We start from the raw sequence: 26,555 nt of genomic DNA on the forward strand, positions 1-26,555 counted from the left end.
TAGCAGAGGTTTGAGAGGCTCCGAATGAAGCTGTGCTGACTGGCAGGGGGCAAAGGCCCTATGTAAGCATAGAGCTCACCCGCTGTCTTGCAAAGAGCGAGGTAACAAGCCTCCCACAGTGGCTTCTTAGCTTGGCTTTTAATTTTAAGACGATCTTCACACAAGAGGAGAAATGTGTGTTACCCTGTTTGGTATAGACTGGCAAAGTGAAATGAACAGATCCACTTCCTCCTAACTGCAAGTAAACCTTAAATGCGATCAACAAATCTGGTCCTTGAAAAATAAACACATAGGTAGGGACCTAACATGGTAATACGTGGTAAGCCCTTAGATGAGGGGCAATACCTTGAAGATCCTCACGAACTGGGCAGGATAATCTTCACAGATCGTGAGCACTTCAGATGTGATGAGTTTGAGTTACAGTGAGGCTGCAGGGGATATCCAAGCGCAGCTCCCCAAGCTGGGAGAAGCACCTAGCTTATCAGGACCCTTCTTCCAGCAACAGAAAGCCCCAAGTGTGGGTTTAAGAGAAGAGGGGGAGCTGGTCTAGCAGCTTTGTGCAGCCCTGGTGAGCCTGGCTTCTGTCTGTGGGGGACCAGCTCTGGCCCTCAGTTGAGCTGGTTTGGTTTGCTGATCCAGCTGGAAAATACTGTGTATTTTTCTGGGTTAGTTTATTGTTCCAGTTGGCTGAATCAGTGTAAGGGATATGGCAGGAGTAAGAGGCTGGGAGATACCAAGTCAATTCAGGCTTTCCTAATTGTACTTTTAATTACTGTTCCCTTGGACCACACAGACACCAAGCTGCCCAGTGACAACAGCGATGAGCCTGCCAAGCACACCAAGGAAAAACAGGCACCCGCCCCTCACCTCCTAGCCCCAGGCAACAAGATGGGAAACCTATGAGTGGGAAGCTATGCCGGGGCGCATCTCCTTGCTGGTGCGCAACTGGAAGAGATGCCACCAGCCGAAAGCGAGCCAGGGGGGAGCGATGGGGGCCCTCTTCCCCGTGGTGCTCCCACCGCCTCTCGCCTGTGGAGGGCCTTGGGCCGGCCCTGCACAAACCGCCTTTTGCAGCGCCTTTCCTGCAGCCAGGCAGGGCAGATTCAAGCGGCGGGGGCTCAGAGGAGCCCAGGTGAACAACGGCTCCTCAGCAAGGAGCGACCGCGCACCGCCGCCATTTCGTGCCCGCCTGAGGAGACGCGGCACCGCCGGACGGAGCATGCGCGGGGTGGGTGAGGGGCGTGAGGAGCTCGCCCCCCCTCCCCGGCGCATGCGCAGCAGCCGGGCCGGGGGGGCGGTACGGCGGGCGAGCATGCGCAGTGGCGCCCGGCGCAGCCTTTATATAGGGGCGGGGGGGGGCGGCGGCGGAGCCGCATTGCAGGCGGGCGCGGGGACGATGGCGCGGCGGCTTCTCTGCCTCCTCGGGCTCCTGGCGGCCGGTAAGCGTCCCCGCCGGCCCGGGCCTCCGCCTTCTTCTCCCTTTCCCCCTCACGTTTAGCCCCGGCGGTCTGGGGACGGTGTTCCCTCAGCACCGAGGGCCTGCCCGGGCGGGAGCGGGCTGAGGGCGGCTGTGACAGGGCGCGGGGCCGGGGGCGGGGGGGGAAGTGTGGAGGGAGGTCGGGCCTAAAGCTGTTTCTCTTCTCTCTTCTCCCACCAGGACCAGCCGGGCCCGGCTGCCGACAGCGCAGGGAGAGGAGACAGCGATAAGGGAGGGTGGCGGGCGGGGGAAGCCTCCTGCCCGGGCCCCGCCGCCCTGGGGGTGGCGCAGCCCGGTGTGGGGCCTAACGGTCCCGCCGGGGGAGCAGGGCCTGGGGAGGGGAGGGAGGGTGGGGGGAGGCGAGCAGGGGTTTCGGGGCTGCCTTCGGGGTGGCTGCGGTGGTGGAAAAGCTATGTTTAGGGCGGGCAGCGCCCAGGAATAGCGATCAGGTAAAGGCAGGGGGAAGTCTCTGTGAGAAACCAGGCTTTCCTGCTGCTGGAAATGACCTCCTAATGACAGTGTGGTAGCATGGGATCGGTTTGTATCCATATCTGACACTAATCGGGCAACTGTATCGGCTCTTAGAGCCAAAGAAGAGCAATTGGTAGAAACTGTTTTTCTGCCAGCAGCTCTGTTTATCTCTGACGCTTCAGGGATAGATGGGCGTTAATCCTCTTTCAGACGGCAAGAGGTAGCCTTTTCTGTTGCATGCTTTTAGCAGCCTCATTTCATTAGGGTCTCCTGCTGCAGGTGGAAAATTCCACTAATGTTGCTGCGTTGTTACCTGTTGTTACTGAGGTAGGAGATGGTGGTTGTGGTGGAAATAACATATTCTTCCATTAGTGGTAGGACTAGAGTTTAGAAAAGGCAATGCTTGTGTTTTTTTACTTTGCAGAAGCTAGACAGAGCTGCGGAAGCGATTCATAGACTGACTGGAGGGCTAATATGCCTTCAGGTTGTGGTACGGAATGGCTAGAAACCCCAAAATTGAAGGTTGGATGCAGTGATGCACACAGTGTTTTGGATAAATTTCCTTTAAATAAGACAATTTTAAACCTAGAGCTTACTTGCTTACGAGTTTAACCTGCAATGTTGCACAAGTCAGCTAAAAACCAACCCTGACTAGCTGTTTAAAAGCCATGGGAATAGCCAACTGGCAGACTACAGTAAACTCTGCCTTTGAGATCTTGCATGATTGTACACTAGTACTTAAGTGGAGTCTTAATATACTGATATGTGGACAGTTTAATGGAGAATCTCAGACTTTTCAGGCTGGAAACAAGAAAGCAAATGTCAGCTTTCAGTCTGCATATTTATCTGCTTTAATAATACGATTTTTGAGTCTACTCTGCACTGAATTAACTGCCATCAATTATCATGTCTGTTGGGACTGTTTCCGAATCACTAAAATCATTGTAGTTTCTTGTGCTTCAAAAGTGAAAAGGATTTGCCTTGAAGTACCTACCAGGTTTCCCATTAGTGTATTTAGGGAAATTGTAATGAGAAACCAGTTCAGCAATGAGAGCTAGCTTGGTCTGCCTGTTAAAGCCATGCGTATGCAACTGAGCATAGCAGAAGACTTGTTAGGCCTGTTTTTCTTTAGGAAGTCACTGTTTTAACACAAATAAACAGCTGTCTATTTTCACCAGCTTTCTGTTATGAATACTAATTGACTCACCTATGAAAGCATAGTGCAGATTTTTCTGAAGACCTTACTGTGACAACCTGAAACACTATTTTTGTCTACTAAGTTAATTAGCTGTATCAAAATCTCACCACCCTTGGCGTATCCTAATGGAGTTACTTGGCTGGTTTACAGCATGGCTGGTAGGCCATGAGGGTTTTTGGTTGACCTACTTGCAGTGCTTCTGTGTATCTTCCCTTTAAGGGAGACAAGAAGGAATTGAAGCAGGATGTACAGGACTCTGGATCTCCGGACTACAGATACGCTTGTCTTTGAGATCAGGAAAGAAGGAAGGCTGGGGCACAGTTAAAACAGAAGTCAGTTTCTCTTGAGCTGATTGTTAATTTTTTTTCCTCATGGTAAAATAAAAGTTAAGCTTGGGGTGAAAAGTAAGTTTGAGGATGCAGTTATTTCACACACACCCCCTAAAATAGTAGACTTAGTCTTCCTTCCTTCCAAGATTTCAAACTAATGCATAATTCCTCTATCAAACACTGGTCAGAACATCTGGGGACAGGAAAATTGAAGGCTGGGTTAGTCTGACTTGAATTTTCTGGAGGATGTGGAAAAAGCAGATAGTTGAACTTGGACTGTGTTCTGTAGTTTGCAGGCTTGCTCAGTTTGGGAATGTGGTCTCTAACAAAAAAGCTAGGCTGGTGCAGCCCACTGCTGTAGATTAAATTAGGCAAACAGTGGAAAGTGTCCTATATCTCTAAAAAAATATGTCCCTGTTTTCTTGGAGGGATAACAGGGAGTGCTGTGAGCATGAGGTGCTTTACAACTGTCACATAACGAAGCAGTGCTTTGACAGTGCACCAGTCATGTGGCTTGTCTAAACCTGCCCTTGCACAATCTCCTCCTTGTTTGCAGAAGAGGTATAAATAGAGTTCTTGGTTGTATCTGGAGGAGCTGCACAAGCTGTTCTGCCTGGTCACGGTCGCGCTTGGCAGTATGCGCGATTGCATCCGCAGAGCTTCTGAAGTCTTATGCGGTCTTTTTACAATCTCAGTTTGTGCTATTCAGCGTACCACAAAGCAGCAGTTCTGGGAATCTGATAACGGAGATGAGGTAGAGGGTGGAACCAGAGAGTGGAAGCTTGTCAGCAAAACTGAACAGTGTCTCTGTCAGGTGACGGTGATGTCAGTTGGGACTCTCCAGGAGGTTGGACCGTGCTGTTTTGGGGAGTGTTTTCTGGTGTAACATGCAGGAAGATTTTTTACTTTGTATCTGGGGGGGAAGCAGGACCAGTTACCGCTGGCTGCCTGTGGGTTTTTGTTTCAATGTCTCATGTGGACCTGATTCTTCAAAGCAGGCTTGGGGCAACGCCTTGGAACTACAAGACAAAAAAAGGGTTTACATTTGTTTTTTCTTTAAGGGTTTACTCGCAGTCCATTTTCCATTTTTTTTTCTTTATGTAGCAGCTTTTGTATGCAGTTAATTTGCTGCTATTAAGATATCAGACTTCCTACTGCAAGTTAAAAGGGGTACTTCTGTGGTCTTTGAAGTGTGTGCATGTGTTTTGAGGCAATGCTTGTCTGTGTATTTGGTCATGGAGCAATGTTTAATTTCAGATATCAGTATTTTTCTTCCTCTTGGAGTGAGGAGTCTCATGTTTACACTGTTTACCCTGACAAGTTTTCAAACTGCGTTCTCTACTGAAAATGTCTGCATATAGAGAGATTTTTTTGGAGATGCTGAGTAAATGAATCTTGCAGTGAGATTTCAAGGCTTGTTTTTACTAAACAAAACAGTTTAAAATCCTTTGACTATGTTCACATATGGGACGCAAGCTGTTAGTATGCAGAGATTAGGGGTTAACACTTTCTTCTTTCCTGCTATCAGCTGCTTCATCACTGTACTCCTGGGTAGGTTATTCTTTCACCTTGTGCGCTACAGTTTGACTTTTCCAGGCTCTGCCATCGCTAACTGCTGTCTTCCCTGAAGCTGCTCTTTAAAATGTCATTTTTCATCCCCCTGGCATACTTTCTTTGCTCAGCTGCAGGGGTCTGACGTCTTCCCTTTCCCTAAGGGAGCTTCCTATTGAGTTGCCTTCCACGTCTGGCATTCATTCTGCATTAGAGCACTTCTCCGGCAACAGTGTGAAAAAGAGCATTGCTCCTGACACTCTTCTGTTTCTTCCTGGCAGTGTCTTGAACTGCCCTCCTGTTTTCTGAAGTTCTTAGATGCCTCTGGAGTTCACCTGTGCTTTGCTGGGACTGCAGTGTGACCTGCGGCCAGGAACTTTGTTTTCTCTTACAGATCTGTCTGTCTGCATAACTAGCAGACTTTTCTGTTCTTTGTGGTGTGAATATATTTGCCTGGTGAGAGGGGGATGTTAAATACAGAATTTCTGCAGAGACTTGCATGAAATCTGTTGTGTCCCTGTCCCCCTGCCTCTCCCTGCTTCCGTGTCATCCCCCCCCCCCCCAAAAAAAAAAACCACCCAAAACAACCTAAAACCAACAAACCAAAACCAGAAAGAATAGAGATGGACAATAAGTATGTTCAAAACATTTAGGTGTATTTCTACAGGGATCTGCTGCAGGGAAAGATGCTTCTCATAACTTCTTGGGAATATCTTAACATACTGTGTGTGACTGCTTACTCCTAATGACTACCAGATGCCATTGAACATCCAAATATCTCTTCTAGTTTGTCACAGAAAAATCTCAGGTGGAAGTTGGGGCTTGCTTGGCAACTTGTTAGCAACTTCTGGTCAATGTGGAAATTATTCTCTTGCAACCTTTATAGTAACTGGGACAATGTGCTGGGACAGTAGAGCTGATTTTACTGTCTTAGCTCATTCTGTTCTCTGCTATCTTTAACTTCATTGTGATTCTCTTACCATGCTTGTCTTCTGGTGAGGGAAGCAAGGGAGCATCTGAGATAAGAACAATGTTTTGCAGCAGAGGTAGCTCACCAGAATGAGAATGCATTCCCCATTTTGAGGAAGAGCCCAATCCTGGTGTTAACTCAAAACTAATTTCTTGTGAATTGCACTAGTTACAAATGCTTCAGGCTTTTTGGACAGGAAGACTGATTTTTAACTGATGTCTGCAATACTGATAACTAGGCAGATTTTATCCATTTCTTCTGCAAATTGCATGTACTCTCTCAAATACTGTGGTCACTTTACTGCCTCGTTAATCCAGAGGCATAGTAGACTTCTGGCATGAGTTACTAGCGTGTGGTGTGGTTACAACTTCTGAAATTTTACTTTAACTGACCAGAGAGACTGTGGAGTATTAAGCCCTTCAGATAACTTCAGGTTGAGGTCACTCCTTGACTTGTTGACCCTTCGTAAGATTTGATGAAGAGAAGTTGATCCCTCTTGACTTCTTTAACTTAAACACACTTTGCTTTTGCAGTTTTCAAAAGAAATGGGGAAAAGTCAGTAACTAGCTGAGCACAGAACGGCAGAGACTGATGCAGTCACTTGGTCTGTGGGCATTTCTGGGAGATAATGAATGGTCTTTTTTTTTAACATTGCCAAGTGGGACGGCCTGGGAAAGAGCATCCTTCCTGATGAATATGTTAATATACTCAGAACAAATTAGACTATCATAAAGGCATAAGAGTTGACAGCACCCCAAGTTATCTTCCACATTGGACTTCAACCTGTTAAAGTGAACAGCAGCTCAGTGCTTTCCTTTTCTTGCCAACTGCAGGTTAATTTGTCCGTGAAAATGCTGCTCACACCAAGGTTGAGTCTTCAATTTCAGTTTCATTGTGTTCTGGGTGATAGTTTTCTGGTTTATCCTCTGGGTCTTTAGGGAATCTGGTCTGGCCCATATAGAATCCCTGTTCATAGAAGCTTATGTAAGGTGTTAACTTTTAAGCACGATCATTAAAGTCTCATTAGTAGATTCAGTACGGCTTTGGAGGAGGTTGCTTAGGATGTTTTTCTGAGAATCTTGGGAAGAAATTCAGGCTGCCTCTCCCTGGAAGAAGAATAAAACAAATGCCTGAGGGGAGGGAAGGTTATTCTCAGGAAAGGTAATTACCTAACAATTTTCCAGTAGCTCTTTGCAGAATGGTAATCCAGCCATTATAAGCTTTCTTTTAGGTTCCTGAAGAACTGAACTGTGCTTTCATGTGCATGGCTCTGTAAGCTTTGTAGGTAGAAAAGGTGGTATTGTCTGAGGGGGCTGTCACCTCTACTTCCGTAACTTCTGACCATATGTTAGTGTTTCCATTCCCCATGTCTAGTGTTGAGGAAGGAGGTGATAGCAATTCCTGCTTTGAAGAAGTGTCTGGGAGTAATGCATACTTGCTGAAGTAGGATAGTACCACTGTGAGAGTGAGTTCCAGGTTTCCCTTTACAGCATTTAAACTGTTTTTTGTGTGAATTCCTGGCAGAGCCCCATGCAATGTGCAAGTAGCTGTCACTTGTCAGGACTGTGTTACTGGTGTTCTGGCAATGTTAGTTTGCTGACCAGGGCCTCAAAGAAAAGGTTTCTCCTTCCTTTTTCTGCTGTTACCCTTCAGCTTTTTGGAGTATTTTGGTTATGTTGTTGGGCTTCAGGCTGTGTTTCTGAGGCAATGCATGTTCTGGGAGATGACTTCTCTTGTCTGTCAAAGACAAGCATCAGAGAGGTCAGGGTGGGTATGAATCTCTCTTCTCTCTTTTTTTTTTTAATTTTGTTTTGAGAAGCTGCAAGTGTATGCAAGGATCCTAGGGTGCCTGTGGGCTGTAAGCTTGGCTAGAAGCCCAAAAGCTGAAGACCTTCACATCTGAAACACATACCCTTTATATGTGGATTGCACTTCTATGCCCTCTTCTCCTTCCTTCTCCATTTTCTTTCACTGCTTAATTTATGAAAAACTTGATGGAGCAAAGACTGTTCCTTCTAAAATTGAAGAAACCACATCTCTGAAGCAGTTCAAGCAGGGAGGAACCAGTGAAGAGGACAAGTAAAGAAGCACCCTGGCCTTCACAGATATACTTGTTTGGTGCTCTAAAAACAGTGGCTTGTAAGAACTTTGGGGAAGGGGGGGCAGGTTTGGGTGGGCATGACATGTGACTGTTGAGAGCTAATCTACAGAGAAAGGAGAAATCTGTTTAAAAATGGATGACCTTAGATCAAGAGCAATATATAAAATAAAGGGATGCCAGAGATAACTAAGAAGGTAATCCCATTGGGTTTATACAACAAGCATTAAGAGTTGTGTGAGGTAACCAACAGTGCTTTGTTTTCTCTTGGGTTGCAGCTGTGCTGGGGATGTGAAATACCACATTAAGGTGTCACTCTTCTTGTAGCAGAGGCTATTTTGAGGGAACAGGCAAGATAGCTGTTAGATTCAAAACTGTTCATTCTGTTGTGAAACAGCACAATGTCTTAACACACTTCACTGACATACTTGCTTTTGTTGTAACATAAGTTAATATATGAGAAAAAATGCTGTTTCATAATTAAATAGGAGAACAAGCTAAAGGGAAAAAGTAGTGGGAACAGTAAAGCATTTCAGGCTATTTTCTCAATCTGCAAGATCTGAATTAATGCAGAGGTTTTTAGTTTTGTTTGTTTTTCCTAGGACATTCAGAAAGGGAGGGTGGATGCTGTTGCAATGAAGGTGCATCCTTTCATATTAGACATTGCGTTATGTAATAAAATTTCAACATAATACAGAATAAACTAATACAAGCTTAACTATATTTAAAGTTACTGTGGAAGATGGAAGAAAGGCTATGCTTAGTGCGCGTTGTCTTTGTTCTGTAGCTGCTTTCTAAAATGTGCCAGTGGTGTGTGGCCCTAACAAACAAATTTGCCTAGTCACTGTTTGACCAGAAAGGTCTGTACTGAAAACATCAAATGTAGAGTTGTCTCCTCAGAAGGAAGGAACTTCCCAGTGTCCTTTGTAACTGAGAGGACACTGCTGTTCCTCCATTTTTCTGTTTTCTGTAGGTAAGTGTTCATCCTCATGGCATAGCTGAGTTGGATTTTCCTGGCTTTTTTGACAGGAGAGTCATGTAGTTATATTGGTATTTCATCTTGCTCTGATGTCGTGCAGGAGTGAGGACTTTAAATAATACCTATGGGAAGGTGTTTGGGGTGCTTACTTGCATCCAAAACCTAGTTTTCAGTGTTCACTGGCTTATGAACAGTTTGATACTTCTCATTCCTGATCTTGAGCTCTTCTGAGATTTTGTGGTTTTGGTCTTCTGTAGAGGATTGCAGATAAAATTAGTGTCCTTGTTCTCAAATCTGAAGTGACTGTGTGCCCAGTGATGGTGCTTTGAACAGAATATGGCTGTGTACGTCTCTTCTGAGAAATTAACCTTTTCTCCTTCCAAACTGGTGAGACATGATGCAGGGAAGCAGTGCAATCAGAGGCATCAAGTAGTTGATGTATTGTCAAAAATCAATCTAATTTTCAGACTCTCCCCCCTCCCCCCCCCCCCCCCATCTGAGTAGAATTATCTGCAACCTGCACTCTGCTCACCTCAAAAGGTCTCAGACTACTGCCTTGCTTTTTGGTTTTCTTCCACCCCAGTGTTGTAACCTGACAAAACCCTGCTGCCCTGCCCATACCACTTGCTGTGTCCTGGCAAGTCAGAGCATTAGTGACTGACTGTGTGTGAGCACCTGTTTGATACAGAAGCCATGCAGCAGGCAATGTTAAAGATGTACAGCCAAAAAAGCTGATAAATAAATGTAAATCTGAAGCATAGTATTTATTTTGTCATGTGGTTTTAATGACCTGGTCAGAGGCTATGAGGCAGAAGGAACACGACTAGCTGTTAGACATTCTGCCGAAACTGGGTATGGCTCTGAAAAGTCATGCAGTGATAGGATCTTAAAGTAAAAAGCCACACAAAACCTGAAAGTTCATTAAGAGCTAGATCAAACCAGTGCAAGTTACAGCATGTATTCCTCAGTTTGGGTTTTAAACGGCCTCTCAGATCAAGAGTTTGAGAAACTGCTTGGAATAACTGTTGTTGTAGTTTTATAGTTTAGTTTTACAGTATGTTTCAAACAGGGGAGGGGGCGTAATTTTTTTGATTTACAGATCTAAAGGCATAGGTTAAAAGCTATACTTGTAAATAGTCAGAAGCCCTTTAATTCCACTCTTTAAAGTCAAGGTCTTGCTTGACTTTAGCCAGAGCTTCACTCTGCCTTGCAGAGCCTTCCTACTAGTGTTAATACCAGTATCTGAAAGGGAAGAATAACTCTTTTGCTCAGCCAAGTGTATACTTGTTTATTGTCATCCTGCCAGAGCTGACAGCTATTTGGTTGACCAGTCTGACTGATACTTAAGTATGCTTGGTGCTTCCAGATCAATAATGCTGTAATTTAAAATAGGCCATCTGTAAATATTTTGCTAACCGTACATTATTAGAAGGTTTGAAATCTTACTCCTAGGGTCCTTATTCCAGCAGTCCTAGTGTGCTGTCTTGCTGAGGAGTAATACGCAATCGAGGCTTTTTGCTGGGAGAGAGGGTGGCAAACTTCAAGCTCTTGTGTAGAAAAATCAAGCATGCAAAGCACATTTTTCTTAAAATAAATGGGTTATTCCTCTGAAATCCAGTGTAAACAGGCTTTATAAATCAACAGCTGAGAAGGCTGCAGAATGCTAGCTATAAAGCAGTCTTTATCTGTCTCTGATGTGTAGTGGCTATGTACCTAGCAGATGCACTGGTAATTTAGCCATTAAGTTGATCCTCTAATTGCTTAGAACTGAGATGTGAGAAATGGAAGAGTGATTGTCATCTGTCATAACCTTACTAGAAGCTTCGTAGGAATCAAACAGCTTAATTCCTGCTTCTTGGTTGACAAGGTAATTTTACAGCATTTTGTGATGTGTAAACAGCATTGATGTGGAGATAATGACTCCTAAACAACACCTATACAGCTAATAGGTTTGAATGGGCAATTTATTTTTTTTTTTTCCTAAAACTTTGACAGCAGTGCCTTGTAAGCAGCAGATTTCCTTGGAGCCTGTCTGTGGTAGGATTTTAGGAGTTGTTTCTTCATAGGTTAATGCAATGTAGGAGGTTGCTAAAGAAACTGAGCCTGCTGACAGATAGGATGGTTTTAGAAAACTGGGAGAAGTTGGATGTGCAGTCCAGACAGCACAATTAAAAAAACAAACAAAAAAAACCCCTTGAAGAGTCAGCTAAAAGGTGCTGTTGATTAATTTGTCCTATTACTTACTAATAGTCCAGATCTTTTATGTTTCTTTAGGAAGACTGTCCAGAAATGGTATTCTGTGTTTTACTTCAAAGCTTTACAGGTTGCAAGGCAATTCCATGTGGGGTGGGAGGTAATGTTCAGACAAGCACTTGTACTTTTTTTCACCCCCACAAATTTTTCTGCACACAGTTCAAGAACTGACCAAGAGGAAACAAAGTCTAAACAGATTTAATGGGTTTAAAAACTATATGATAGAACATGTCTCATTGTTTTCTGTTCCTCTTTTGCTTTGATTTTCTTGAAACTTTCTGTTTTATAATTAGTGTTTTGGTCTGCCCCTGGCTCTTAATGCACACATTACATGGCGGACTTGTTGTGGATTCTAATCCAGTTAGTTTCCCGGCTCTCTCAGTTGCTATATGAGAAAAGGGTGGTTTACCTGGGAGAAGGAATGCAGGCAACAATTACAAGCTAGATGTGACTGCTCATTCAGAGTTGAAGTGACTGCAAGGACAGTAGGATGGGACAATAGTGGGGTTGTAGCTTTGGGAATCAGCTGTCTGAAGTGTAGATTTCTGTAATGAGAAGTTTCTCTGTTTCAAGTCAGCTGGTAGTTTTTGTGTGCTAAGCAAAGTGGGGTTTTGTTTTAATTTTGTTTTATAAAATCCACTTCAGTAGGGAAGTTCAACTGTTACGGTTTTTCTGAGTTCTTTGGCTGTGTAATCTGTATTTGGGACTCATTCTTATGTTGCAGGTCAGAAATTGCTGGATTGAAATGTGCTTAAAAATGTTAGTAAACTTAAGTGGCATACTGGAGAGGTTGTGGATATACTGTACAGCATTAACCTGCTTGCTTTGGAGTGGAAGTCATTCAAGTGTGCAACTGTGAAAGAATGATTCTTTTTTTGGCAGCTGTGGCAAGCCCTGTTCTGTGGCAGAAGGACTGTGTGAAGGGTCCAGAGGTATGGTGTCAGAGTGTTCGGACAGCATCACAGTGCGGAGCGGTGAAACACTGCCAGCAGAATGTCTGGAACAAGCCTACTGTAGTAAGTATCAGCTACTGAGACTTCTTCCCACCTGTAGTTGAGGTAGCTGGTTTCCATATGCTGATGAAATTTTTTATTCAAGTCTCTGATCAGACTTAAGTGCTACATCTGACTATGCCTTGGTTACTATGCCTTAATTTGGGTGCTAGATAAAGGTTGCTTTCCACTTCTCTGCCTTGCACAACTTGTCTGCTGACTTCTCCTGTGACCTGTTGCACAATCACTAAGCAACGTGTGGAATGGAACTAGTGGATTTCAGACTCGTTCCTCTTTATTAAACCAACTCCTAATTCACAGTTTTCTTACTCTTAACTTGAGCAATGCCAGCCTGATAGGCTCATTACAAATAAAGCTTTGTGCTTCTTTAGGTCTTTCTCATAAGTTAATGTTCCACAAAAGATGCAACATATGCTAAATTTTGAAAGCCATGACAGTAAATAATGGTACAAATGTCACGTTCAGTGTGGCTTTTCAAGTTGCATTTGCACTAAATGTGAGTGCTGCTTTACTAGATGTAGCTGTAATTTGTGGTATTGTTTCACAGTTCTCTAGGGGATAAAGGCATTTTACTTGGACACATTCTGTCCACCTTGGCTATATCTGTGCTGAGGTATGTTTCAGTTTCAGTTTGTGGAAAAACAGGGGAAAGGAGGAATGTCAGAATGGCAGAGCACAACTGAAATGAGTGAAGCTGTCTGAAAAGTTCTTAGATTTCTAGTATGTATGAACTCTTTGAAGTGTAAGGTAGAAGAGGTTCAGGAGAAGGCTTCTTGGGGCAATGTACTTTATACTTCAAAGGAGGTGGGACTAGGTGAAATGAGCAAGTGGTAACATGCCTGATTCTTCATACCGTGTTGATTTACTGAAGAAACTGGAGCTGGACATGCTTGGAATAGCCTTACTCCTTATTTAAAAACCACCTCTTTCCACCCTGGCTTCAGCCAGTATTCCTTCCTTAACTTCAATTCCAAATGTGATGCTTGTTATTCACACACTGCATTTACAGGTACTTAATTTTGTCTCCAAGTAACTCTCTACATATCTCTCCAGAACAGTATCCCCTGTGACTTGTGTAAGGAACTTGTGACAGTGGCTGGCAAGGTTTTGAAGGATAATGGTACTGAGGTAAGCAAAGCTCCCTTTCTCCTTGCCCCAAGGCAGTATTTGATTTCATTGTCTTAACAAGAGCCCAGTGTGAGGGGGTGAAAGAGTAGTCTGTGTGATGTTTTCCCAGCCTAAGCAGCAAATGTTGAAAGGGGCCAGAGTACATGGGAGAAGGCTTTTAAACAGCCTCTTCTGGTTTAGAGATTAGCAAATTCTGGAGTCTCTCATGCTCTGACACATCCCTGACTGACTGTAGATGCTTAATAAAATTATTCTTGTGCCAGTGGGCCATCGATCTTAAAAGGTGGGATACTGCAGTCTCTAGAAGTGGGTGATTACACCAAGTAGACTTCATTTTGGTTGTGGGCACTTCTTCCCTTTTTCTTTTGTGAACCTTAGGAGTACTTTGTGTAAACAAATCACTGTCCCACTAGTCCATAATTTCAGTTCCTCTTCCTAAATGTAAATGTTCTATGCTGGCAAGATTGTGTTGTGCAGGCAGTATTTCATGTTTTCACTTTGACAGGGTCTCATCGAAGGTCCAGGACTGGGGAGAATAGACCTATAATGTAAAACCTCATTCTGGTTTTGCTTGTCAACTGCCTGGAGCTACCTGAGTCCAAGGGGCTTTTTTTAGGCTTTGTGTTGTGCATTTTGGGAATGGAAAGGGCATTTGAGAAAGAGAGAAAGAGAGATATTTTGATAGTCTATAGCTCACCTCATCTTTTATAGGATGAGATCCGCTCTTACTTGGAAAAGACATGTGAGTTTCTTCCTGACCAAGGCCTGGTCTCTGAGTGCAAAGAAATTGTGGATTCCTACCTACCAGTTATCATGGATATGATCAAAGAAGAGCTAGTAAGTAGATAATTCCTACCTACCAGTTATCATGGATATGATCAAGGAAGAGCTAGTAAGTAGATAATTTGCAACTGTTGTAATAAAAAATTGTGCTCCTCTTGATGCCTGAATTTCTCTTCTATGTAAGATTGTGCATATGGTCCTTTAATCCTGTATGGATCACTGGTGTTGCAATTAATGGTGTAAATTTGAAGACTGCTTCCTTGCTGTGAAATATTTTCCCTTCCTACCATGTTTCAGCTGAATGACTCTCTACTCTGAACTTCATACAACAGTGCCATCAGTCTAGAGCTTTACGTATGTATCTTTTCTCCCCTAGGACAAACCTGAAGTTGTATGTAGTGCCCTCGCACTGTGCCAGTCCCTTCAGAAGCACCTTGCAGCAATGAAACTTCAGAAACAGCTCCAGTCCAATAAGATATCGGAGCTGGACTTCTCTGAACTGGCATCCCCATTCATGGCTAATGTGCCTCTTCTTCTTTACCCTCAGGACAAACCCAAGCAGAAGTCTAAGGTAAGGGTGCAATGCTATTCCAGTGTGCAAGAGAAGTGTGTGTTTTTTGCTCCAGAGCTTCAGTGCTCCTTTGTGTAAGAACTTACTGATGATACTTGGTAAGGGATTGTGGTACTGGGCTCACATTAAGCTGATGTGCTTCAGCTGGGTGACTGTCTCCTATTGAATTTTGTGCTGCTCCATACAGACAGCTACCTCTTCCCATAACCTGTGAGTTTAAAGCTAAGTAAGATGATAGCTGCAGCCCCAGTGAAGCATATGTATAGTCTTGGATTAACAACCGCAGTCTATAAAGACTAGTTTTGTGCTGGGTTGTTCTCATTCAGGACTGTAGTAGTCAAGCAGGTCTTACTGGAAACAATTTCTTCTGAGAGCAAGTTTGGCACCAATGTTCAAAGGAAGAATTCTCCCACATTCTGAGTAATCTGCTAGCTGTGCCCTTCAGGGGAGGCATTCCTCTCTGAATCCAAAGGTGACAGACTGGATCAGAAAAGAACAAATAGTTGACAAAGGGGAGTAGATGAGACAATGAACTTGTGAGTAGAGGCTGCGTCTTGATAGCAAGCCTAGATATGGGAGTTAAACAGTTGAGTGGGTGCAGAACAAGCTGCTGTGGGTGGAGCAGGTAAGATCTATGCCAATTTTAGAGACCTTCCCACTGTGGTCTGTAACAAAACCAACAGATTTTGGAGATTGGGTATCTTAACAGTTATCTCGGGTTTCAGAGCCAAGTAGGTACCTAATCTCCATCTAGTGGCTGGTGCGCATACTGGCAGTAGCTTGTCTATTCAGGAATAGCTATTCAACTTTCAAGAAGCTCAGGCTTTTGAGTATTCTCTATAGAGTATTTATTAAGGTTTGTGTATAGTTTAAAATAGCTCTTAAAACGGAAGCTTCTAAAACGTGTTGCATGAAGATATGTCAACTTAAGTTTCCTTTCACTCTTTTGTCCAGGGAAGTGGGGATGTATGCCAAGACTGCATTCAGCTGGTTACTGATGTTCAGGAAGCTGTGAGGACAAACTCATCTTTTGTAAAGTCTTTGGTTGCTCATGCCAAGGAGGAGTGTGACCGTTTGGGACCTGGAATGTCTGATATGGTAAGCTATCTCTTTTGTTTAAAAATCTGTTCCTGTATGCAAACATAAAATAGTTTGTTCGGTGCCTTAATCCTCTGAATGTGATCTCTATTTAATAAAATAGTGTGTCACATGTAGGATATGTTACACGGTATAACAGTAACAACACCGAAACTGTAAACTTTCTGGTCAAGTTGGGTGGGGTGGTGTGTATGGGACTGGGGAGGAAGAAAAAGACTCAAGATGGCTGCTAGCCCTTAAAGGCCTTTTTCATAAAGATGATCTGGCAGGGTAATGTGGTCATATCAATGAAGGGGCAGTGCTTTTGCCCTGAGAGGAAGAGAAAAGGCCTCATCAGATAAGCAGCTATGTATACAGTGATTGTGTAACCTGAAATATTTGGGACAAGCTCTGAAAGACAGCAGAATAGTTAAGTAGAGCAGGTAAATTAATACCTTGAGATGTATTAGAAAATTCTAGATTAACTCTATAGCTTAAGTGGTTTGATATTTACAGTACTTTCTTTTCCTACTTCCTGCAGTGCAAGAACTATATCTCTGAATATTCTGACTTGGCTATCCAAATGATGATGCACATGGTAAGATCAGTAGAATATAATATTTGCTCTCAGTTCACTTTTCTGCTTTGTGTAGCTAACTTATTTGGAAACAGGAAACATTTACTGCAGTAAAAGTCTGGGGAGAGCCCTTGCTCTGTAAGTCTTGGTGTTAATGCTTTGAACTTGGCATTTAATTGGGTAGTAACTTCAGTCTCAGAATGCTTTCTTTAGCACTTTCCTTTTCTTTCACAACCACTTCAGTGGTGCAAAAGGCACACTAATCCTTTGAAACACAGAAGGTACATTACATATGTTCCTTTATACTCTTTTATCTCAGTCCTGTACTTACACCACTTCCCCTGCCCCACCAAATACCGTGTTAAGCATATTAGAGTCGGTCTTTGTCACAGTATTGCAAAATTGGTTCAAGTGTTAGAGATAATGTGTCAATTTGAAGCAAGACTAAACGTCCTTCTTCTGGAATTGCTATCTCAAGACTCCTGCTCTCTGAGCTCTTGATAGGAGCCATGGAAAGTGAGTGGTACTGTACTAGCTCTGGTCTTCTGCAGCAACATACAATACGTTTTTACTCTGACCACCTCCATAGCACCTCTTTATCCAGAGATCTCAAAGCCTTTAAAAAAATAAAAGGTAAGCCTTTCCTTAGAGAATGCAGTGCCTGGATGCCACAAGTAACATAACAAATGATAGGTGAATTCATGAATAGAATATGGGTCTGACTTGACCCTGAATTTGGCAACACAGTGGCCTTTTTTTGTTTCCAGTTGCTAAAGGCTACTTAGAAGCTTATACTGCTTCTTAAGCTTTTTGCGGGGTGAAGCAAATCTTTGTTCCAACAACAGTTAGTTTCTCATTTTAAGCATTGCAATACAGTGTGTTGCTAATACCTGAAACTGGCATATGACCACACGTTGCATCCGGCTGAGTGTTGTTCAGACTCTTTGGAGGTAGTCTTGCCCAGGATGCTTTAATAACTTCAAATGAATAATGCTGGTTAGCACTGTGCAATTAAATGTGAGTTGCTGTAGCAGTGCTAAGGATCTTTGGGGTGGGGACCATGTCATGTTCCATCGTCTTCATGGAAAGAGTATATGCGGTTCCAAGTGCTTGACATTTTTTTTCTCTTAACTGTTATCTTTAATTTCTCCTCTCTTCCTCTGTCTCCAATCTCCCCTGTCAACAGAAGGATCAGGTAGGTGAGCAACTTGCCTGTGGTGATAGCCTGCTTGTAGTTCACTCCTTGCTCTTAAAGGGCTTGTAGTTCACTTCTTGCTCTATTAGCTGTGTACATGGTGTGACTGTACTCAGTGTTGACAGATACAAGGGATATTTATGTGGTTAAACCAGAGAAAGACTAGACTTCATCCAGTGGATCAGTCCTACTTCCAGCTCCAGATAGCACTTTTTGCTACTAAGATTTCAGCTTGATAATGCTTTGGCCAGTGGAGCAGAAAATATGCTCGCTTTCTTACAAGAAGGATTAGATGTAGAAAAAGCATGCCGGTGGCTCCTGTCAGCTTCTGGTTTCAAGTCTGGGCTCAAAAGTGCTTGAGTGAAGCTGTCCCTGGGTCTTTTCTTGGTTAACCTTTAAATCTAGGACAACTAGATATATAGATATTTGGAGTATATGAACTGAAAAGGAGACGCAGGAGGCCTTTAGGCTCCTGCTTCCTAGAGCTATTTGGGCTTTTAATTTAACCAGTCCTGGGAGACCTTGTGTCTGTCATCTCTCTGTGAGAGAACATGTTGTGTGTATGTGGGTGTTGCTGTACCATTAATATCTGGAAATGCTTCTTACAATGCATGAACTAAAGGGCTTGACTTAAAGGTACTGCCTGGAGTAGTCTGAAGCAGCATTGTGTCTTTGAGATACTGTTTTTGCCTGTGCATGAGGTTGTGGCATGACATATTAACTGTTGCATACACACGCCTCTGCTGTAAGAAGCTTGATGCCCTGGTGACAGGGTGGGGTATGATCATCTGATTACCTGTAGGACCAAAGGTAACTTTTTTTAGCTTAGGTAGACTTCAGATGGGAAAACTCAAGTTTTGTGTATTACTCTGTACAGCCTTTCTCACTTTGTGTGGGTATAATGTGGCCTCCTTAGAGCAGTTTGCCTAGTGTCTGGCATTTACTTTTGCATTTAGTAGTGCATGTTTCTAAAACCTTTGAGAAAGACTTAGAAAGCTTTTTTACAGGCTTTGTTTCTGTTTGCCGTTTTCCCTCTTAATGTGAAAAGAACACTTGAAATAGAGTGACTGCAGATACTTGTAAAAAAGGTTAGGCTTAAATTATAACATGATAACTTTTTGCTTCTTATAGGCTGCGTTCAGTAATGCGGGAATCTGTTTGCAAAATGTGATGTTACTGGATGCTTTAAAGAAGGTAGTTTGTGGATGGGAGAAGGAGTCCTTTCTTCTAGGCATTTCTTTCAGCTTTTGGGTGAACTCAAGTCAGAATAATTAGCCTCTTCTGTGATTACTTCAAGCTTTCAGGGGAGCAGCTTTGCAGATGCAGGTCTAATGTGATGCTGGTGGCCTGTTTTGGTGTTGGTAGCTCTTAAGTCAACTCCTTTGAAGGGCTTGCGTAGTGTATTATTAGCTCATGGTAAATGGGGTTTTTAAATGGTTGTGGCCTAACCTCTTCCTCTTTTAAAGGAATTGCTAAATTTCATCTGGTAGTTGTCCTGCCTATAACCATACCAAATGCTTTGCCAATACTTGAAGTAGAAGTAGTCATGAAACTTCTAGTTGTGTTGGAGCCTTTTAGAACTTCGTTCTCTGTGCCTGCTTACAGGCTCCATAGAAAGGGCAGAGTCTTCTAGACTTTAAAAAAAATTGCTTATACATCTCTTTGCAGCAACCAAAGGATATTTGTGCCATGGTTGGGTTCTGTCCTTCAGTGAAATCTGTTCCCCTTCAGACTCTGGTGCCAGCTCAAGTGGTTCATGAAGTGAAAATGGAAACTGTGGAGGTAAGATAGACTTTTTGTACTTGAACAGCTTTGCCTTCCTTTTTCTGTTAGTGTAATGAGCTAGGTGAAACAGAAGAACAGGAACTTTTATGCATAGAATAATCCAAGTCTCTCTGCATATAAATTCCTGGCCTCTTCTTGTTTCTGATGCTCATCTATGCAGTAGGAGAGCTTATTGGTTTGTTAGAAGAGCAGAGCCTATGCTAAACCGAAGCTATAAGGGTAATGCTTCAGGATTGAAATGGGAACTCTTGTTCCTTCAGTAGAGTATAGCAGCCATTCTAAATGACACCTCAAATGTTAGAGGGCAAATTACTGAGTTTGAGTTTTGCTCTACATTTGGAGTTATGCTTTGATCCCTTTTAAAAAAGGGACAGCACTCTGCATGTGCAGATGAGTGATCAGAGTCAGAATGCTGAAGCTCTGAGTTTGGAGAAGCACCTTAGCTTCCCATGGCCTTTGGGTGAGACATGGGCTGAGGTTTTTTTGGGAAGGAAAGTCTCTTTTGAGGACAGTAACTTCCTCAGGCTCCAAACAATTTCCCTCAAGTCCCTCAATTTCTAGGTTGGTTTTTTTTTTTTTTCCCCCAAACAGGAGGGTGCTCTCCTCAATGTATTTGAAAAAACAATTCATATTTCCCTTGACTCCAGTCACCGTGGGGCTGCTTATTTCTCCGTGTCTATTAAATTCAACTCCCCTCCTTATACAACCTGGGCGTTACAGTCTTAATTAGTCATACAAAATGACTGTTCATTCAGAAAGGCTTTTTACTGAGACCTTTGAGGTTGGTTTTGGGTTCTGAGTGACCTTTAGAATTCAGCTCAAACTGGCCAGCTAGGTAAATGAATTGGTGTGCTACACCTGAATGTGAATGCTCTTAGACTGATCTTTTACAAATTGTTCCTGTCAAATGTGGTCAAGTGCTGCTTTATCATTTTGTATGTTTCTTCTGTGTACTCAGAAGGCCTCAGTTCAAGAGAAAACTTTTTCCTTGTGTGAAATATGTGAGACCATGGTGAAAGAAGTGACTGGCCTCTTGGAGAGCAACAAGACAGAGGTGTGTAAGTGGTGGAAATGGTACCTCATCCTAGGCTTTGGCTAAAATGGGGCTGTATTGGAGGGGGAGGGAAAGTTAATTTTATTGCCCTTTTCATGAAAGCAAGATTTCCATCCTGGGTGGGAGGGAGTAAGAAAACACGTGCTTGTGAACTGAGTCAGATTTCTGTTCCTCACTTGCCACACATCCTTCATTGTGCTTCAGGAGGAGATTGTGCATGAAATGGAGGTGATCTGCTACCTGTTCCCAGCGAGTGTCAAAGACCAGTGTAAGGACTTCATAGATGTCTACGGCCAGGCTTTGATTGACATGCTCTTGGAGGCAACGAATCCTGAAGCTGTGTGTGTTATGCTGAAATGCTGTGCAGCCAGCAAGCCTTCACAGCAGCCAGGTTGGTAATGAGGAGTCGGTGGTGTTGCAAAATGAGCTAGTTCTCCTATGATTATCTGTCTTTTGAGGACACATGCTTTAGTACTTTGCTGATGCTGCCTCATTTCTTTTATTTGTGGGAACTACCTAAGCAGTGATGTTTGTGCATTTTTTGTTTGTTTTTTTCCTTTCTCAGTTTTAGTGAAACCTGCAGGTGGCTTCTGTGATATCTGCAAGATGGTGGTAGCTTATGCAGACAAAGAACTAGAGAAGAATGCCACGACAGCTGAAATTGAAGCTTTACTGGAAAAAGTCTGTCACTTCCTGCCAGAGTCTGTCAGTGATCAGGTAAAGCACTTGTGCAGGAGGCAGGCTGAAAAGCAATGGTCTTGTTGATTGTTGGGAACTGTCCTTGTTGATTTGTTGGGTTTAAGTAGGTCCTACAGTAACAGTTATGCTTACCTCATTTTCTGAGAGTTTCACCTGATATTCTGTCTAGGTCCGTCTCTCAAGTGTCTCTACTTCTGCTATAAATGTCCAGGTACTCATAATAGAGGTCTCTGTGTTTGGCCAACTGCCTTGGCCTCTGGCTGGAGACAAACTGTCCACAGGTGCAGCTGGAACTGGCTTGTGTTCAGCAACTTGATCCTTCCTAGGTTTTTCCCTTTACTAGTTAGCACCGAAGCGTAGCAGCTTCTCAGGTGCAGTAGAGCAAAAAAGAGGGAGCAGGCTTGATCTGAGACAGTCAAACGACCACATGGGCCTTGCTGTGTGGCATCCTGCTTTCCAGTCAGAACAAGGCAGATAGAGGCGAACAGAAGGACAAAACATCTTGCAGAGTATTTGCAAAAAATACTAGAGAGCAGCACCTCTTGGTGGCTTTTGTAAGAATAGTCAGTCTTCCTCTGCTAGATGCTGGAAGGAGTTTGGGGTGCAGGGGGATTAGGTTTTTGCACTCCCCATCCTTGGGGGTTGGCAGTCCTCTGAACAGATGGAGACTTTTAAGGGCCTGAATTGACCGGCTGGATTGTTGTACTAATTTGCAGTCAGTAAAGGTTTGCCTGGAAGTACTCTGTGAACAGTGGGTGGGAACAGCTGAAGGGTTTTTTTTTCCTCAACATTGATCCTGTTCAGGGGATTAGCAAAGTAACTGGAAGTAGGCTGGCATAATTCCAGTGAGACGGCAAAAAGCAACACCTGTTAGGCCACTGCTATCAAGATTTACCTGGAAATCTTATTAGGTGGCTGCTGAGTGTCAGCAAGTGGCAACTGCTTGTAAGTTTCCTAGGTATACAATAGACAGGCTTAAAGCAGCTATGAAACAGCTATTCCTACTTAACTGCTGTGAGGCTGTTTAATAGCTGCGGTTTGCTTATTAATCGGCGCCGTTAGTCTCTGCTGAGAACACCAATATCATTCTGTGCTTTGGAGATGGCCTCTCCACTAGAGGGCTGACTGTTACTGACGGGAAGCGTTTGTGCCGCTGCCTGGTCTGAAGCGAATAGTAACTACTTGGGCTAAAAGTGCTTAAGAGTCATTACTGCATTGCTGCCGTCCTGTTCAGGATGTTTGTCTCCAGCTCCTTCAGTGTGCTTTCCTCTTGAGACAGCAGTGATTTCCACAATTAGAGACTAGACTTTGCAAATCAAAGCCTGCCCTGCTTGGTTCTTTTCCCAAAGTCTGTCCTGCTTGCTTCTTTTCCTTTTGACCCCTTTCTCATCATAACCTGTCTGCAGACAGCTGCAGGCAGGTATGAGCTAGCAAAAAATGATGTAGTTGTGTGATTGGTGCAATGCTGAGTCCTTTTCGATCTGTAGAGCTCAAGCCTCTGGTTTATCAGTTTGGAGTGTAGTATTGGGGGTGTTTGGAGTAGTGTACAGGCCTGCCTGCTGAAGAGCGTATCTTCCTCTTCTTTCTAAGGCTTTAACAGGAGAATCTCTCAACCTGTGTTTTGTTACAGTGTGTTCAGTTTGTGGAACAGTATGAACCCGTGGTTGTGCAACTCTTGGCAGAGATGATGGATCCCACTTTTGTTTGCACTGTGAGTATTGCATTTAGTTCTGAGTACAGGCTCTGATACAGTACTGCCTACTCTTCTGTATGCCTTTCAGTGCCTAGCATGCAGAAACTCTGCTGGAATGAAAATCAGCACACTGAATGCTTGGAGCAAATGTGATTGTGCAAGGCCTCAGGCTTACTGAATGGACAGCTGTCTGACTGCCAGCCTTGTGCAAGGAAGGATAGAAGAAAAGAGCTGCCAGTGGTTATCCACTGCTGAGGTTCAGTAACAAGGTGTAGTGTGCCCTGAATGTGATGAGAAGAAGTTAAATGACATTTCTTGAGAAAGGTCCCTCCTAGAAGCTCTGTTTCTCAAAAATTAATATGAAGAAGCAGTTATGGTAACTTAATTCTTCCTTGTGTCAGATTACTGCTTCATGTTTACTGATTCAGCTGCAAGTGTGATGGCAGTTGTCAGTTGAGCATGGTACTGTGGGAGCTCCCGAAGCTACCTCAGTGTTGCTTCCACACCCGGTCAGGTAGAAGCTCAGACATAAGGGTGGAGTTGAGATCTCTTAGTGCAAATAGAAAGATGCTGACTCCAGTGCTGTTCTTTTCACAGAAACTTGGAGTCTGTGGATCAGCTAAACAGCCTCTCCTGGGGGACAATGCTTGTGTCTGGGGTCCAGGCTACTGGTGTAAGAACATGGAGACTGCTGCACAGTGCAATGTACGTAAAGCAGGATTCTGCCTCAAGTTTCCTATTGGTCTTTGATAGCTCCTTATAAGCTACTTTTCTGGCTTCTATACCACACTCGAAAGTGAAATTCCAGTTTCAGGAAGCAAAAGGGTACCAGCTAGAGGTGGTTGAGTTTTACTGGAGGGTCTTCCATAGCCCTTAGCTTTCTTAAAGCAGACTGTTTCCTCTCCCTTTCATTCCTATCCCCCACCTGTCTATTAGCATTTCAGAATCTGTAGTAAGGTACAATGTGAGCTTTATATTTAGTCTGTGTTCCCCCAGCCAACAGACCATGTCACAGCCTCTCATCAGGCTCTGAAAATTGGCTTCCAGTATTGCTGTGGGCTGATGCTTTCTTTGCCTGGCCTTAACGGCTAAGGGTCATCAGCGTTCTTTCCTGAAGCTTCTGGGTGGGGACGAGGATGTTATTTATTCTAGTCCTCTCTGAAATCACTTATTTTAAGAAAAACAGGTTTGCTCTCAAGCTCTTGGCTCAGAATAAGGTGTTGAATTGTATGTGTAGATGCACGCTTGTTTGCAACCAGGCTTTTTTCCACTAACATATACTATTTCTTTTTCTTTAGGCTGTTGATCACTGCAAACGTCATGTGTGGAACTAGAAGAAGAATTTCTGGTTCTGAAAGTTTGCCATGGCTCTTAAAAATGTGGGCCGAGGTTGGCGGAGAGCTGTATCTCAAATGTCCCTCCTCTCTGCCTCATTAACAATTTGACCTTCAAGTTCCTTTTATTGTAACTCTTCTGTAGCAGTGCTGCTGTTGAAGGATCAGATCTTCATTGTTGACTTAACGAAGATATTTCTGATTGTACAGTTTAACTCATTATCCTCCTAAAAATAGTCAGTGTGTTGTAGATTTTTAATTGGTAGGCTGAAGTGTTTTTTTTAGGTGCTGGGAAGAATGGCAGAGAAGGTGAAATGAGACAAGACTATTATCTTTTAATTTAAAAACAAAGAACAAGATAGCAACTAAACTTTCAAATGTCTTTCTGTAGTCAGCATTGGGAAGATAACATGCTTTGCGTTTTTAACATCTGGGTGGAATATTAATTTTCTGTGTAACCGTAGGGGAACTCTAAGGGATAATGTTGAATCTGGGAATCCCTTCGGCTGGAATTTTCAAAGCTCTACAGGAGGGGACTTCATGTGCCCACCTAACTTTCAAAGTAACTGGTACCTAAAAAGGTGCATTTGCATTTGAGTGACCACGCTTTTGCATTTGAGTGACCACACTTAACGGCTAGTGGTGTTATCATAGCTAAGGAAACCCTCCCTCCATATCCTTTTTAGTTCCTTGGACTACTCAGTCTAAGCATGGGTGTTCTACTGTCAAGCCCTGTACAGTGGGATTTCAGTCTTTTGAAGCATGCTGATGTACTTAAGGAATATCCGGCTCCCTTTTTTCTTACCCTAGTTGCTCAATTCTGCTTAGTCTTGCAGTGTCCTACATGCAGCCAGCCGGGTGCCAAGGAGGTGGAGCGAGCTGGGTTGGTAGAAGATGGAGGGGAAAGGAGTCAGCAGGGGCTGTGCATATGTCAAAGTGAGGTCAGCGTAGAGGGCAGAATGCATGGAAAAATGGGTTTTATTGTAAAATGCCATTTGTTCCTTGATCTGTTTTTCCTCTTGTAGTGTATATCAGTCATCTAAAACTTCAGAGGCGCTATGAGGCTTGTGGGCAGTTTCTGTTGCTGCCACCCATTCTCACTGACACTCACCTGAGTAGTTTGAAGTATAAATTTTTTTCCAGAGTTCCCATTTTTGTTGGGAAATGCATCTGAGTAGCAGGCGGAGATGGCAGATGGTAAGAGCACTGGAGTAGGTATTTGGCAGCTCTGCTGGCATACCTGACAACCTGCCTTTCACACCTCTGCAGCATCCCAGTGAAACGGCCTGAACTTTTGAACAAAAGCCTTTCAAGGTAGGCTGCTACCCTGGAAACAAGTCAGGCCCTTGAGGTGTAGGGGCCTTGAGGATGAGAATCATGCTCGTGTTGCTTGAGATGGACTCTGTATCCCTGACCAGCATGTAGTGCGTAGTTCTGATCAAGTTAACCCCCAAAATAGAGGCACCAAAGTAGCTCTGAGGAGGCCTTTGGGAAGGAGGAGCTGGGCAGAGGTGGGGCTTTGAAAATTCCAGTCCTGTTCAGAAAGGTGCCGGCAACTGCTACTGTTCCTGTGGTGTCTTGGGTGAGGCAGGTGCTCCGGTAACAAGGCTTTAGCAGCAAGCAAAGTAATTTTCATGCAGTTTAATGGAAAACCACTCGACTGCAGCTTTTTTGTTACTACATGTACATACTAAATGTCTGGGCAGTGGTGGCAGACAGCGATACCAGTTTCTTTCCTGTTTGCATTTGTACAGAACACTGAAGAACTCATGGCTTTAAAAAAAAGAAAAATAATTTCCCATAAAGTTGTAAAATACCTGCAGCTTTCTGTCTTGGCAGGCTTGTGCAGAGGTTCCAATGGTGTATCCCAGTTGGGGTAGATATGCCAGATAGGAAATGGGCTCCCTTCAACGTTGCTGCCCTGGATGTACGGGTTGTGTTACACCATGGCATGTAGTACAGTATTTGATCTTTTAAACTGGATGGCATTCTCTTAATGTGAATTTTTTTTGGGGGGGGAGGTGGGGATGGATTGACACTTGCTCTTATGGGTTGGCAAGGTTTTAATTTTCTTGGGTTTTTAGTAGTGAAGGATTCGTGCTAGCAACCTGTCAGGTGAGGTGAACCAGGGGAAATCCTGTGCTAGTGCTGGGAGCCTTGTTAGTTTTCTCCCTTCCTGTGGACTGTGGCACCTGAGCTGCTTGAGTTATGCTGGGGGGACACGTGCAGTTGCTTTCTAAAGAACATTGTCTTGATTTTTGCACAAAAGCTTCCTTAATGAACAATAAAAACTTCTGTAAACCGACAAGTTTGTGCGTTT

General features: G+C 43.6%; 1 protein-coding gene across 6 annotated transcripts; it reads left to right on the forward strand.

The window, feature by feature from the left end:
- Positions 1 to 1,306: 1,306 nt before the first annotated feature.
- Positions 1,307 to 26,543, forward strand: PSAP (prosaposin). 6 transcript variants are annotated; one of them, XM_069795811.1, is made up of 16 exons: positions 1,307 to 1,439; positions 12,209 to 12,342; positions 13,393 to 13,467; positions 14,179 to 14,304; positions 14,627 to 14,821; positions 15,776 to 15,919; positions 16,440 to 16,505; positions 18,802 to 18,864; positions 19,339 to 19,452; positions 20,414 to 20,509; positions 20,714 to 20,900; positions 21,075 to 21,226; positions 21,378 to 21,419; positions 22,839 to 22,919; positions 23,499 to 23,606; positions 24,200 to 26,543. In XM_069795811.1, exons 1-16 carry the CDS (start codon positions 1,313 to 1,315, stop codon positions 24,233 to 24,235), a joined length of 1,746 nt encoding a protein of 581 aa, XP_069651912.1. In that variant the 5' UTR covers positions 1,307 to 1,312; the 3' UTR covers positions 24,236 to 26,543. The 6 variants fall into 6 exon arrangements, with proteins under 6 accessions (XP_069651912.1, XP_069651913.1, XP_069651914.1 ...); XM_069795812.1 differs by having other exon boundaries at positions 16,440 to 16,496; XM_069795813.1 differs by lacking the exon at positions 21,378 to 21,419.
- The last annotated feature ends 12 nt before the right edge of the window (positions 26,544 to 26,555 follow it).

The sequence above is a fragment of the Haliaeetus albicilla genome, chromosome 11 (assembly GCF_947461875.1).
Source record: "Haliaeetus albicilla chromosome 11, bHalAlb1.1, whole genome shotgun sequence".
Taxonomy (NCBI): domain Eukaryota; kingdom Metazoa; phylum Chordata; class Aves; order Accipitriformes; family Accipitridae; genus Haliaeetus; species Haliaeetus albicilla.